Consider the following 16,428-nt stretch of genomic DNA (forward strand, 5'->3'; position numbering starts at 1 on the left):
GTGTTGTTTGAGAGTGATGGATTCATGGTGTTGTTTGAGAGTGATGGAACAACTCCGTGTTCCTATTAATCATAATATAATTAAGCCAGTTTCTTCCAGTTTATAGGCTAATCCAACTGTGTAATCTGGGTATCTTGAAAAACTGTATTCACTTTTGATTATATGAGCGAACACTGTAGCAGCAGACATGTATTAAAATGGTACCCTAAGCACTATGCCCTACACATGCACAGAGACATCATATATTGGTTTGGTCCTCAGAGCCCACCCACCTCTCTTTAGCAATTCTCTCTCAGGCCCCCTTTGGCATTCCTGTTCCTCTGCCTCTGTAGCCCCTACACCTTCACATACACACACAGACACACACACACACACACAGACATGCACATGCCCACACACACTCTTAATGACTTCTTGTTGTTGTTGGTCTAACCAGGGGCCTGCCTGTCTGGTCTGTTTGAACCTGGACACTCTGTCTCTTTACCACCTCTGTTCCACAAGGTTTCAAACAGAAAGGCCCTCGGTGACCATTGCTCCTCCTTTTAATACTGATAGTTTCCAAGACACATGACCTCAACCCAAAACATGACTCTCTAAAGTCAACGGCCACTGACACACTAGTGTAGGCGACAGTAGTATAGGAACAAGGAGTTGTTCCATGGCTCTCAAATAGCACCATGAGTGTGTCCACTTCTTCCGCCCATGTATGTAGGGCTGTCCTGACAAAAACACCAAAGGCCTCCATGTAGTTCTGTGGAAAAATGCTAAATAGGAACTGCTCAGGGAACTCTGAATATTTAAAGGCTTTTATTCATTTCTTATTTTGACATTTCTTATCTTCCATTCACTGATGAAATCTTAGGATAGCTGTCAGGCTCTTACACATATATTGCTTACCTTTTCAGATAAATTCACTAAGACACACGTAGCATTTTGGGTCTCTTCATAAATAGAACGTCGCAATCCAAAAAAGTTAACTGGTCACTCATCCAAGGGAGTTGTGTGATCTTATACAGCAGTTTATTTATCCCTAGAAGCAAGTATGTTAATAAGGTCAAAGAATTATTTTCTTGCTTCAAAGTAGATGACACAGTAGAATTTTATTTCGGGTCCTCGGCCCAGGCCGAGAAAAGAAAACTGTTTCTGGGAGCTTCATCTCACTTTACACAACATGAGTTTGTTAAAAATAAATTCTTTGAGTGTTCTTTTAATGTACGTTTTATTGGAATAATGTTATCCAAATCCAAAGCCTCCCCTAGGCTACGGCTGAGTGAAAGGGAGGACTGAGAAAAGGAGCAGTGCTTTGTATTCCAGGACCTGCTCCTGCAAGTCGAAGCCCGTTGGAGGGGCCTCTACATGCCATCTGATGCTCACGTGGCCATCAAAAGTGCTAACTGGCCTTAAATTCTTCCTACACCTGCAACAGTACCACTGTGTGTGATTATTACTGTACCAAAGATGACATGGTTTTATCTCAGGCAGCTGGAAACATGGGTACCTCGGTAGTTAGTATCTTAAATTAGTGCTGAAAGCCTCCTCAGTCTGCTCACCATTCTGCGGAGAACTCCTTCCCTGGCTCTGCCCTACTTTTTTCCCCTTGTTTACAGTCTTCCCTCAACCTACTGCCTCCACACTTCCTTATATTTCTGTGGCAACCCCACCAAACCTGCAGAGAACAGAAATTTGTCACTGCAGGTAAGTAATTCTGCTCCCTTATTACAGATGAAGAAATGGAGGCTCCAGGAGTTAATATTTTCGTACAAGGTCACTCAACTGGTGAACGGTGAGCCAAGGTTTGGACCCAAGCCACGGCTGTTTGGCATCAGAAGCTTCCTTTAACAACCGTAAGGCAATCAAATGCTGTCTCCCTGAGAGAGCCTTCCCCCAAGCCCACCCCTGCCAGACCCTTGCCGTAGTTCTCCTACTAGACTCATGCTATGTCCATGTCCGTGTTTCCCTGTAGATCACATCACTTAAGAATAGAAACCGTTTTTTACTTTTATCTAAAACAGTGAATTATGAAATTAAACTGATTGGACAAAAATATCTTCCAACTAAAATTATCCCATTGGAGGAACAGCTGAACTAATATGAAAACTACTAGGCGAACAGAACTTTATAAATGAATTTCAATCATATCATGGAAATGTCATATATTTTAAGCATGCATCACACATAAATGTGTAACATATGGCAGTCCCCAACTTACGGGTAAGAATGTGAGATAGAATGGCTAGGTTTCCAATTAACCTACACAAGCCTATTTCACTTCTAATAAAGACATCGATTTATTCCTCCATTCACTTTTTAAAAAATTGATTACTTATTGAATAAGTGAATAGATAGAGGAATGAGTCAATGAATTTTAAAATTAGAAGTAAAACAGACTTTGGGGGCCTTTATTCAATAAGTAAGTCAACCAAGTTTAAATTGAGAAGCTACTATGTGCTCAGTGTTATGCTGAAATATAATCTTACCATTCTTGTTTTCTTTTTAAATTTTTAATGATCTGGAAAATCCCAATAAAAAAGTATTAAGTAAATAAAATGGGACTTCCCTGGTGGCACAGTGGTTAAGAATCCGCCTGCCAATGCAGGGGACGCAGGTTCAATCCCTGGTCCGGGAAGATCCCACATGCTGTGGAGCAACTAAGCCTGCGTGCCACAACTAGTGAGCCTGCACTCTAGAGCCCGCGAGCCACAACTACTGAGCCCGCGTGCCTAGAGACTGTGCTCCGCAACAAGAGAAGCCATCGCAATGAAAAGCCCGCGCACCGCAACGAAGAGTAGCCCCCGCTTGTCTCAACTAGAGAAAGCCCGCGTGCAGCAACGAAGACCCAACGCAGCCATAAATAAATAAATTAAAAAAATAATAAAAATAAAATGCATAAGCACTGGCTATGGATCAACTATTTTCTGCTTAACACTTTTTTGCCTCTTAATCCTGGGTACAGATTAATGGGCTGACAAAAGCTATGACGTGTTAAGGTTTTCTCCTTTCTACTTCCTGGAATGTATATCTAGATCCATAAGAAAAATAAAATAATAGGAACTGCAGGGAAAATAAAAGGAAGACACCAAATTAAACATGAAGAAAGAGTAGAAAAATAAGACCTAGGTAAGAGAATTTAATTTGTAAAATGAGAAAGGGACAAAAAATTACTTAAGAAAACCAACAGGGAAAAATCGATTGCAGTCGCAACTTTTGACTCATCTGATAAATCTCACCTAATGTCTAAGCACTGAATTATTTCAACGGTCACTGAGAGGACACCTCCCAAATGAACTTACTCAAAAATTTCATTTAACAAATACTTATCGAGTACCTTCTGTATTCCAAACACTCTGAAAAGTGCTAAGAAAACAAAAAAGTACAACAAACTGGGTTCCTACACTCACAGAGTTTACAATCTAGTAGGAGAAATAGTCCTCAATCAAATAATTATTCACACAACAATATAATTGAAAACTGTGACAATATAATTGAAAACAAGACTCTTTCAGTGGCAAGTAATACATCTCAACTAAAAGCAGTAATTTTCTGATTTATGCTATCAGAAAGTCTATCTATAGATGGCTTTAGATGTGTATCTTCCCAATGCAGCATCCCCCAGAATAATTTTTTTAAAAAGACCCTCTCTCTTCTAGAATGTGTAGATAACATTTAGGCAAGAATTAATTGGCCTGAGGTCCAAGATGAAAGGTTATTATGAGTATCCACCTTTGGGACACATGCTGAACTGTCTGGAGAAGCAAGACATTATGATAAAAGGCCCAGGTGAACAACATAGAGTCAGACAGATGACATTCCTAAATGATGGTGAGGTGCTGTTTCTGAAAGACTGAACATTCCCAAATAATGAGAAGGTACTGTTACCAGAAGAAGGGGGTAAGAGATACTGAGCAGATGACACTATTAGATGTTCACTCCATAAAATTAGTGTGGAATATAGGAAGAGCTTGGGAGAGTGTTTCTAGAGAAGCAATAAATAAAAAGGCAAGGTGAGAAAAATGTACTTGGAGAGTAACAAATACAAGTCGTTGAGTATATGAAAAATTCTGACGAAAACTTCAGCAAGTAGGTCATGTTCAAGACCTCAGAAAGACTTAACTCACATCAATGGGTTAACTCACATTCTGGGTACAGATTAATGACCTGACAAAAGCTATGATGTATACAGTATTAAGAGACCTTTAAGACTCTTTCGCTGAAAAGATGTTTCAAAGGCCGCCCAGTGGTTTGTATCTGGAACTCTTGTAAGTATCTAATTTCAGGGAACATTTCCCAGTTTGCATCTTTAGCTTTGAAATACCTGGAAAGCTGTTCATGCAAATTTCATAGTTCAGTCTCTAATTTCTACTTCATTCATTGTTTATCCATACATCTTTTTTGTAACTATGGAATTCTCTCCAAGGAAACAAATGAATGTATTTTAATACTTTATCAGACAATTCAAGTTTCTGGATTATAAATCATTAAAGTATCCCTTTCTCTGTCCTTCCCAGCTGACTGTGTGACTCGATCATTCTTAAACCACCATTTGTAAATGAATTCTCAGTTCTTCACAAACGCATGTGACAAATTCCCTTACTCTGAAGTCACTCAATCTCTGGTTTCTCTACACATTTTAATCATGGGCATTTAAATCTCAGGTATCATGTTAAAGAAATGATGACTGAGAAATTCTGCCCAAATATGTAGAAATAAGGTACAAACAAAACTCTTTGCCTGAGTGATAAATCTGAACAAACGTAGTGCCATCATACCAAGTGGAACACTGACCAGATTCCTCCATTCTACGAATTTTCAAAGAGGGCTTCCTGTATTTGGAGCTAGTGATGCAGTGGTGATCAGCCCCATGCAGCCTATTGTCCTGGGCAGCTCACAGTCCAGTGCAGGCAGGGCTGCTACACCACTGACGGTAAGTGACAGGATGAGGAGCTGTAGACTGAACTTTGGCAAGGTGCTCATCCCAGACATAGACCTGGCAGAGAAACACTGAGAAATGATTCAATAATGCTGAAAATCAAGATGAAGCTGAGACCTGAAGGACAAATAGCCAAGAAGAGGAGGAAAGGGTGCTCCAAGAAGAGGGAACGGCATGTGCAGTTTCTCGGGGAAAGAGAGTATGGGAAACTTGGGAGAGTATAACAGAGGAAGTGATGCATTTGAACCTGGACAGGTAAGCCAGGACCAGGTTACTGAGGGCTTTGACCTCTAGGGCGAGACCCTTAGGAAGACAGGAAGGTATTTTCAGCAGAGGAGTGACACAGATCTTCATTTCAGAAAGATCTTTCAGGCCATGGAATGAAGAAGGGATTCCAGCAGGACTACGTTGGAGGGAAGGCGGGAAGCTGTTGAAATGAACTAGGCTAGAAATTATGGTGCCTGCCAGAGCGAGGATAAGGGAACTGGGGATACAGAAAGGCAGTCTCAAGTCAGACATCAGTGCTTGGTTTCAGAAAACTCAGCTTCTTATTGGCTGTGCCTATTTCACAGACGGCTCTTCTAAAAACAGCTTGACAAAACTGACATTGCACAAATCTGGCTTCCTGCGTAAAACTGTTTTGCAATGTCCAGACAATGAGACTATCATCTGCAAATGACTTTGAATCATGCTTGTTTTTAAAAATATCTGAAATGAACACAGATGTTAAAAAAGATAATGAAGGTTAAATAACAAAGAAATGAAACAGCCTGCCTGGCTTGTCCGTTTACTCCTGATTAAAAACTATCCAAATCAGTATGCATGAGTTCAGAGCAATGGCCACTTATAAACTGTGCTGAGACGGAGATGAAGTTAGGGATTTCAAATCAAGCAAATTACAAACCTTTAATTTATAAATGCCTACAGTCTAAATAAAATCATGTATCTATTACCTTTAAATGGTAGCAATTTGTAAAGTGTACTCTCGTTCAATGTAGATCGGCCATGGAATTGATATTAATTAGCTAAAGAGCAAACACGAAGGAGAATCCTAAGTCCAGAGGATTTCACCATTCTCATCAGAGCTGATTCTTATGAAGCAGCAAATTTAAAGTCTTGCGTGGTACTGCTATGCTGGTCCAGAGATAGGTTACTAGAATGACCCTGTAAAACTGTCATTTCCATGTTTATTGACCTGGCAACCACCTGTCATTTGTGGTAGTTTCTAAGAAGTTAGGAATTAACATACTTTTCCTTAGTTGAGTTGTTCATTTTAATTAACCTATCGTTTTCCCCTCGTATTGCCTAAGAAACAATTAGATGTATGGTTAGTATCATGATGTGATCAGGAAAACAGCACTAGCACTCAACATCATTTCAACGAAAAAAGGTCACTTGCCAAAAAACCGCTATTAACAATTCGTTGTGAAGCGCAGTGGTACTTGTTCTGGCTTTTAGCTGTTGTAGAAAAGAAATTACATCATCTCCAAGTTGTTTAGAAATTGAAATCTTTACCAAATGACCCTGAGATATAACGTGATTTCAATCAAAAGTTCAACAGAGATTTTAGCGAAACCTGAAAAGTTTATTCTAAAATAGATATGGAAAAGCAAAGAGCCTTGTAGAATAGCCAAGACACTTCTGAAGATCAAGAAGGAGGAGGACAGCTTTGTCCCACCAGACATAAAGACTTGTTATAAGCTAAAGTAATTAAGACTGTGATATCTGCACAGGGATAATTATCAGGGTCCCACACGCCTTTATCTTTGAAGTACTTTATCTCGGAAGATCTACCAGGGCTTATCCCAGGTTTTATATATTAAAGCAGAACATTCACAGCCCCAATAACCCATGAATTCTACCTCTAAATAGAAGTCCCACATATGAACATGAAGGGATGCATGCAAGGATATTTACAGCACCAATGTTCAAAACAGCACTGACAGGCGAGGGAAATTAAGAGGTACAAACTTCCAGTAAACAAAATGAATGAGTCACAGGGATGAAATGTACAGTTTGGGGAATATAGTCAATAATAATGTAACATCTTTGTGTGGTGACAAAGGTGGTTAAAAGGTACAAATTCCAGTTGTAAGATAAATAAGTAGTAGGGATGTAATATACAACATGATAAACGTAATTAACGTTACTGTGCATTATATGTGAAAGTTCTTAAGAGAGTAAATCATGAGTTCTCATCACAAGGAAAAAGTGTTTTTCTTTGTCTTTTATTTTGTATCTATATGAGATGATGGATGTTCTCCAAACTTACCGTGGTCATCATTTCATGATGTATGCAAGTCAACTCATTATGCTATACACCTTAAACTTACACTGTGTTATATATCAATTATATCTCAATAAAACGGGAGTAAAAATAACATGCCACTATTCCATTAAAAAAAAAAGTACTGATTTTTTGGTTGATGGAAGACTTGGATAAACCAATTGTGGAAAAATAACTGGAAGACTGGATAAATCAATTGTGGGATAAATCGACTGGGAAAATTAAGAGCAACACAATTACATGTAATACATGTGTACAAAATAATAAGTGACAATTTAGCCTCAATCAAAATTGTTTCACAACATATTTATAAATATTTTGCAAGTCTTGCCATATTTACAAATATTACTATAATATTCTGATACAGGAAATATTTTTACACATACTTCATGTCAAACTAGAAGCTTTCATAAAATCCATTTAATTTGAATAAAAGAATAAAGCATTTAGAAAACTATGCAAAATTTTAAAATTCAAATTATAAAACAGATAAGATATATTATGCAAAATATACAATATCCTATGATGTTATATCAGCATATGAAAATAAAACATTGAGCAACATCTTTATAATACAGCAAGAACACTTTCAAACTAAAATGTGAAATGGCATTTCTTTAACCTTACAAGTCAACTTTATTTTTATGGTGCATTCAGAGCCTTCAAATAGGTGTTAAAATATTCTTTAAACTTTTGTCGTGTGACAAAAACTCAAATGACCTTCTCTATTCCCTCTCCAAACAAACAAGAACCAAAGAACAAAAATGCAAATACACAGCAATATGCCTTTTAGTTCAATTCTTGTTTCTTGGAATACAGAAAATTGTAAATAATTGAAACTAAAATAGATTCAAAATATGTAGACTAGCAATTAGTGACATAAAGTTAGGACAAGTTGATTGTCTACTAAAAGGACTAAATTACCAAAAAAAAAAAAAAAAGTAATTATAGGTGTATATTCCCAGGAAATATAAATACTAAAAAGTCACAATTAAAATAGCTAATATCAGTCAACTATACTTCACTTAATATAAATAAATGGCTAATATCAGATGATATAATTCTTGAAAGAAGTATGCATATGTACTCACTATAGCTAATTTTAAACATAAAACTATAGCCTAGCAAAATAATTGAGAGGTTTTTTTTAATCAAAAGTTCAGAACAGGATTCATTTAAATATCAGGAACCCATGTGCACTTAAAATATGAGTTAGTGTAGCAAAAATTACTTCATATATACTTTTTCATGAATATTTTGCAATGCAGATTACACTGATGTAATTTCTTCATAGATCCTTTTTCAATGTATTGAAGGAAATGGATAACAAAGGGAGAAGGGGAGGGGGCAACCAAAAGAAGTCCGATACTGCTATGCCTGCAGTAAGGTCAATGGGCTCTTTTAAACAAACAAACAAAAATATACCAATTGAATAATCAGGTTCATGGGGTCAGTGGTAGCTGCAGTCTAAGTTGTATCTTGGAGAGAATTACGCAAATATGTATGTTAATGTATACAGACTTAGCATGAGCTATACCCTAAATGCACCTACAGGACTACTTTACATCTTGAAAATCATTATTACTTATGAATTCCACATTGCAAAATGATAAATTCTGCCTGTCTTACTTCCTTTTAGGGTTTAGGGAAATAAATATTTTATTGGGTCCAAATTACGGTTTCAGAGAGAAAAAGTTGGGAGCTACTGCTACAAACAGATACATATAAACACAGAGGATATTATTACTATCTAAAAAACATCATTGCATGTTGAATGCTCCATATTCCAACTGGACCAAAGAACACATTATCCTCATGTAAATAAACCAGGGTGTACCTACCAAGCAGCAAGCTGAGAAAGAATTTATCAGTTTTATGTAGACTTCTCCTATCACTGAACACTCCAATATGTAGAATATGTAGAAAACTGGCTTTTAAATATTCTGATTCTTATGCAGTTTATCTGCAGGGCAAATTCTCATTAGTCTCTCTATATAGTCTCATAGCCTCAATCAGCTAAGCAGGATGAGACCTTGAGTAATATGTATTCTAGGGACATTTTCCAGTTAATGAGTGAAAAATAATAGGTGGAGGAAGAGGGGGGAACTAAGTCATAAGATTCCAGAAAAGTAAAATGAAGTCATTCTGCATCCCTGCCTCTATGACCCTCTCTTGACAAAATCACTGGCCACTTTCTACTATAACGCCTGAGGCAGAAACAGTGAGGACAGCTGATTTTAATTTGGAAGGGAAAGGAGAGTTACTATTGCTTAGATGTGTTTGGCTGGCCTCTGGAGGAAGGGATTACAAGTCTGTATTTCAAGGAAGGTCACACAGTTTCTGACCCCATGTTCAGATCTACAGTTTTTAACAGGCTCCTGACAAGACCTCTAATTCTATTTAAAGACTCATATCTGTACCATCAATCCATATCTTACCACCTTTTTAATTAAAGAGGGCAAAATAAAAACAAGCCAAAGAAAAAATATGCAATGGGTTCAAAGTCTGGTTACAATACAATGTAGAATACTTTATATTCTATTCTCTCCTCAGATATTATTCTGTTCATTTGGCCAGGCAATATATGACACAATAAATTGTGGGAGAAACTGTCTTAGTAAAAGCATTACTACTTAGTCTGTCACTCTGCAGCAGCTTCCTCAGTTGAACAGAATCATTGTCTGGAGGATAGTGAGGGAAGACATCCTGTGTGAACCTCAGTGAAGAAGGAAGACTTCTCAGAGTGGAATACTGGGAAGAGATAAAGCTTTGCAAAATATAAATATGTGCTCAGAATGAAGGCAAAGGACTGGAGTTAGTCAGATTAAAAGAAAGCAGAAAAGCAACTTTGTAATATACAACCTTAGGTATTATGGTGACTGCTTTTTATTTACTTATTTCCCATCTCTACAACAAACACAAGATTTTAAGGGAGAAAAGCTGGACAAAGCTAAATGAGGGTAGGAGAGAGAAGATGAAGACCCAGGTAAACCAGTACAAAAAATGCAGGCCAGAAGGTTTATATACTTGTTGGATGTGGGCCACAAATTATGCTCTGAGCTTTCAAAAAACCACATTTTTTAAAAGTAATATTTCTGGTCACTATTTATAACGTCCAGAAGATGCAAACAAACCAGTGCAGAAGAAGACCAACTATATCTGTTATTAAGACACAAGATCTTTCTCTCTGTGTCTGTCTGTCTCTCTCCGTTACTTGGGGAGCAGATACTATGCAATGCATTGCACCATACCACCTCCCCCAATAACAGCCACCATAACAAGTTTTAGGAGACTTATATTTTTAAAGCCATCTTCAGTGTAGGTTAATGGCATGAGGCCTAAGCACAGTTCAGTTCAAAAGTAATTTCACAAAGAACTAAGCTTATTTAATAGTGTTCATCTCCACTGAAAATAGAGCACCACCACTATATATACATATTATGTACACATACACACATATACATATACATACACACACTGTACTTTAAGGTATTACATTAAGTACTTCTGGTTTCTGAAAGTACAGTCAGAAACCGGAAGTATAGCAGAATGGCGGAATGAACTGTTTGAAAGTTCTATTAACAAAAGGTTTAAGGTCAGTATCACACAGCAGAACCATTATGACAGACCTCTGGATCCTATTCTCTCATTTTAAACTATTGTTCTCTGAAGCCCACTGTGTTTTCATTGCCATCTTACTTATGGAAGAGAGTCATAAATAGAGCAGGAAGTATGAAAGTCTCCCAAGGTGACAGTCTAGTCAACAGTCCAGCTTGCACTGTAATTCCAGTCGGTTCAGTCAGTGCGACAACTACTTATTGCATGCCTGTGTGGTAGACGCCACAGGGGATTCACAAGTGAATGACAGCAGAGCCCGATGTGGTCTAAAAGAATACAAGAAAAAGAGATGCCGAAATGAGAAAGAAACAAACTCCTACGATACCAAGCAGAGTCAAACCAGTGCCTTAAAAAAGGCCTAGAACTCTCGGAGGGCTCTGAGACACCTCATCCTTTTGTGAATGGTGTCACTGGAGATAAGTCTGTAAGAAAAAGTAGAAGGTGGATGGGTGGAGATGGGTTAGGGAAGGAAGGGCAGGAGGCATGGCATGGAGGTGGTAGCGCCTGGTACACACTCTGGGAACATCAAGAAGCCTCATTTGGCTAGACTGTTAAAAACACGCAGGGGAGGGTGAGGTGGGAAAGCAGTCTGAGGCCTCACGGTAATGCCCATGGTGAAGAGACTGTACTGAAGGTAGTGGGGAACCAACTCAAGACTTTAGATCTCACGGTCACAGTTGACCATGAGACCATTCATCTTCATAAATATACTGTTTCTACAATAGGAGATACCTTTTAGGAAGCAAAAAACTGAAACCAAAACTATTGAAAAGAATCCATAGTATCTACATCTCTGCATGAAAGTGTGTGATTCTTGCAGAGATGAAATCTGCGGGGAGGAAATCAGTATTTTCCATTCCTAAGGTTTACTCAGGCACATTCTCCTTGGTAAGAACCTGTTTCCAAAGATCAAACTTAAGAAATGCAGAAATTGTCCTAATTGTAATAATCCCAAATCTCTCTGCAAACATCCATGAATTTCAAGCCTTATTTCTGAATTAAGTGTTCTAGATCACAGTTATGTCTCATTCCAAACTTACCCAACCTCAGGCTTCAACTTCTATCTATCCTCTAAAGGAAAGAGACTCTCACATTTTTATATTTCAAAAATTTCTGTATGCAGCCAAGAGACATTGATTTTAAAAAACCTGTGATTTTCTAATAATCTGACCCATGTCCATTTTATAGAGCTATTTGCTTGAATTAACCCTCTGTCTTAATCCTTTGCTCCAGGTATGTCTGCATATAGTTAGAAATTTTGTACTAGTGACAGTATGTCTCAACAGAGATACTCTTACAGCAAACTCCACAAATTAGTAATATTTCAAACTAAGTTTTTTAACTCTAATGAAAGCAGAAAATAATAGGAAAATATCCAACTAGAAAAACAACTAAATGTAAACCATCTGCTAAAAATAAACTACTTGTTTCTAGAACACGGCAATATTAGAAAGTTTAAAAAGTGAAAATTCCTTGGGGTCCTAAACTATTATTGCTCTCTCTATAGTGGTAACGAACTTCCTTGTTGCATTAAATCACATTTAAGAGCAATAATCAGGCCAAAATATAACTACATATTTTAGGCCTTTTTTCCTGATTTAAATTTTAGAATTCTACAAGATATGACTGCATCTTTCTCCTTTGACATTGTTACTAAACTGTTTTTCAATCAGTTCAGGATATAAAGATGAATGTATAACAATATGGAAATGATTTGAGATTTATAAAATTTAACATTACTCTAAGCTTATTTTTCTCTAAACATTGGTTGAGGTATACTATTTAGTGTGGGCAAATACTTTTCAGATATACATAGAATACATTCAATCCTAAAAGAAAATTAACTATATAATGAACTTTTAATCACAAGAGAGATAATTTTAAAGTATATTCTTGAAAATTCCACAACGTGTTAGTAATTGCCAACAGTGATGCGAAAGAGAGTACTTGGGGTTTTCCACTGTGCTTATCACACCACACGAATGTATTCAAGGTGTAAGTCTACATGTAGAGAGTATTATATAAATATTAAATGAATATTTAATTTCAACGAAAATGGGAAATATAATAAACTCTCATTGTTTTAAATTGCCACTCATTTACGAATGTTAAGTTGAAATATCAAAAAATACTGCACGTAGGAAAGAAAATATTGAGGATCACTCATCTCAGTTTTGGGAGAGAATGGGAAGGAAATTAGTGGTTTATCTGCCCTCTGGTGGCAACAAAGTCAACTGCAGCATTTCTAAAGGAATGCATAAAAAATGTCCTTTATGAAATCAGACTCCCCTGCCCCCAACCCCCGCCAAAATGTCTGTAAAAAAATCCTGATTGCTACATGCCGAATTCCAAGCCTGTCGGACTTTTAAAAATTTTTCTGTATTGAACTTTTTAGCTAGACTATTTTACAAAGGAAACTATATTTTTTCTTCCATTTCATTGCTGTATTTTAGGTATTACAGTAGCCTAACCATTTAATTCCAAGATTATTTAATAAAATTAATGCAGACTGATAACCAGGAAAGAAGTTACTTCATTTTGTAATAAATCTCAAAAAATTTGCTGAGAAGTATAAAACTATTCCTTTTTTACTCAATCCTGTAAAGATGTGGGCTTCTAGAGTAGTTTTCCACCAGAAATACTGGTTTATAATACCTGCAGCTCTATGTTGAACAATTTACGTATTTCATATTCCCCAAATCAAAGTCTTTTAACTATCTGTTCAGTTTTAGAGTGGAGTAAATTTTATCCTCAATTTGAGAACTCAGAATAGTAAACTTATTGTATGTATTGTTTTCTCCTCAGTAACATATTATTAATGAAAAAAGTTCAGGAAAAAAACAAACATTTGCTGACCTTTTATTTTTTTACTGTAAATGCATTATTCACTCCCAGTGCCGAAGAGGTTTTCAAATAAACAACTTGGGATGCATTTTTGGCACACGCACCTCTCTAACCTCCTTTGGAAAGAAGTAAATTGCTTTCTTTAAGCATTTATTTATTTCATGAAGATGCCCATGAAAACTACTGTTGCACTTCTTAAAATAAATGTGCAGCTTCCCAGACGAGTAAAAGTCTTTTTACCAATGAAATGTAGCAGAGAAATACACAGAAGGTATGATCTATTGATATAAATAATACCTAGTCAAGAACAACCTATGTCCATCTATGCAGAACCCATTATATGGATAAAGACAAATCAACATCCGGGAAACTTGCGTTTTATTCACAGCTTTAAAAGTGTTGTCATCTTGTTGCCCTCCCCCCGTCCCCCAACACACACACACTCCAATCATAAATTGGAGCAGAGTCAGAATCTGTGCTTTCTCCATAAGCATTTACACCAGGGGCAGACACAGTGTTTCGGCTGTCTCAGCTCGGTAACATTTCATTCAAGGACTTCCCTTCAAGATTCACCTCACCTGGAATCCCCAGGTGCTCTCCCTAGCCTTCCATCTGCGACTGGCAGGTTTGACATTTGCGGACGCCAGTAGACTTCCTGAGGAACCACTTACCGTTTCCCCTCCTCAGGATTAAAACAGAACAAAACAAAACCTTGATTAGCCTCATCAGCAAGGTTTTATTTCCTTTTTCTTTTCCCTGTAAGTGTCTTTGCTCATTCACCTCCTCTCGAAGTCTATCCATTTCTTCCCAGGGAGCAGAAATGGGGAGCAGGCGCCCGGTTCACAGTGGGCAGGGTGCGGAAGGCAGCTGGACCTCCGGCTCAGCAGCGCCTCGCCAGGAGGAGCCGGCGCGCCCAGGGCGGCGTCGCCGGCTCCGCGCTCGCCCCGCGGGGCGCGGCTCCGGAGGGACGCGCACCTGGCTGGAGCAGCCACCCCTGGGAACGTGCGTGGCCGGGGCTCCGCGTGGGGGCAATATCAGGCCACTCGGAGGAGGCCCTGCACGTTCAGGCCTGTCTGCGAAGCCGGCCGGCGGAGGACAATGGGGCCAGTGGTTGGTCTCCAGAGGGCCGCCCGCCCCACCTCTGCCACCTCCTTCCTCTGTGTCCCGCCGCACCCACCCCGCCCCACTTCCAGCGCCCGCTCAGCCCCAGACAGCAAGAGGGAGCAGAGGTGGGGATCGCCTGGGGGGAGGAAGGTGCGACCCCAGGGAATTTTCTCCAGCAGAGGGGAGCTCTGCAATCCCCGGCGGCCACCACGTCCACCCCCTACCGCCCCCTTCGCGCACTCCCTTAGTTTACCCCAGCAGCAGAGAAGGAGGAGGGGCCGGGGAGGACACAGCCCAGGCTGCCAGCTCCTGGGCGAGGTATCAGCGTAAGGTTTGCTCTAACCCCAGAGCCCTCTCTGGGCGCGTCCGGGGAGTCAGTACCACTCCCTGCCAGCCGCTCAGGTGAAGCAAGCGGTAAATCCTTAAGATAAACCCCAGTCCCTACCACCCTACTCATCCAGCCAACATTCTTCTGCCCATTTGAGAAGCCCAAGTTTAGTCGAAATGCAATTGCAATAACTTTGCCAAGGGCATAGGTGGGGAGGGAGTGGGTTAACAACGGGGTGCCAGAGAGGTCTTCAGCTGGGCACAAAAGCAAGAAGCGAAAGTGGATCTTACCATTGACTTGGTTTCCAGGCTTCCCTTCAGCGAACTGAAACCGGTCCATTAAAAAGTGGCAAAGTAACACAACTCCTGCAGCAGCCAGGTCGGCCCTCGGGAACCTCGCCATGCCGCTGCCGCGACCTCCCTCCCCTTCCCCGCCAGTACTTCTCCGGCACCCTGTGCCCCGGGGCTCCCGCTGGGAATGGGAACAACGGGGCCGAACGCTGAGGACTGGTCTCGGCGGGATGCAGAGGCCTTTGTAAATTTCTCTGGGACTTCACACCCGGGAGCCGGGAAGAGGAAGAAGGGAGAGCGAGGGGAGCGCAGTCCTCTCCGGACCTCCAGGTCTCTCTTCACAACTTGCCACGACACTCGCAGCCCTCACCCCAGACACACAACAATTGCGGAGACGAAAGGCCACTTGAGCTGGAGCTGGCAAACTCTCCCTTCCGCACAAGCAGCGCCACCCCGGTGCCCGTAGACGGTGACTTCCGAGCCCCCGCGATGCGCTCCACTGGGTTCAAAACAGATCTAATTCCTCAGCCAGCGCGGGTGCCTGTCCAAATCCAAGAGGGCTGTCGGCTCGGAAGGAACTTTCCCCAGTCCCAGGGTGGCCCCCGCGGAAGATTTGGGTTTGCGGGAAGGGGGTTACTGTGGGATGGCGAAACCCCTCCGACAAGTTTTTCTTCTTTTCTTCGCCCCGACGCTGGGCGCGCGTCCTTACTCGCAGCCGGAGGGATGAGCAGCCCCAGAGCTGAGCCCCGGGAAGGCTTGGGCTGCAGCAGTCTGAGGTCCGAAGGCAGGAAAAATGTATTGGGGAGAAAAACAGAGAGAGAGAGGAAGAAGAAAGAAATGGGGAGGGAAAAGTCAGGCTGAAACCTATCGGGAGAGGGTTCCTCCTGGCTAAGGAGGAGGTGGCCCCAAGCCCCGCCGAGCCCCGGAGTTTGGTGGCGGAGGAGGCGCCGCCGCCGCCGCGCTCCCCCGCACTCCAGCTCCACACTTTGGGGAGGGAAGGCAGCTTGCAATTTGCCAGATCTGCCGCTGC

At 40.3% G+C, this 16,428-nt stretch overlaps 1 protein-coding gene across 1 annotated transcript in view; it reads right to left on the minus strand.

The window, feature by feature from the left end:
* PLXDC2 (plexin domain containing 2) overlaps positions 1-16,191 on the minus strand; it is a 406,458-nt gene extending 390,267 nt beyond the window's left edge. The window contains exon 1 of the mRNA XM_024765446.1: positions 15,399-16,191. Coding sequence (XP_024621214.1) covers positions 15,399-15,510 — 112 coding nt within the window. The 5' untranslated portion in view covers positions 15,511-16,191. The remainder of the gene's footprint in view (positions 1-15,398) is intronic.
* Between the last annotated feature and the right edge of the window lie 237 nt (positions 16,192-16,428).

Source organism: Neophocaena asiaeorientalis, unplaced genomic scaffold (assembly GCF_003031525.2).
Source record: "Neophocaena asiaeorientalis asiaeorientalis breed wild unplaced genomic scaffold, Neophocaena_asiaeorientalis_V1.1 scaffold217, whole genome shotgun sequence".
NCBI lineage: Eukaryota > Metazoa > Chordata > Mammalia > Artiodactyla > Phocoenidae > Neophocaena > Neophocaena asiaeorientalis.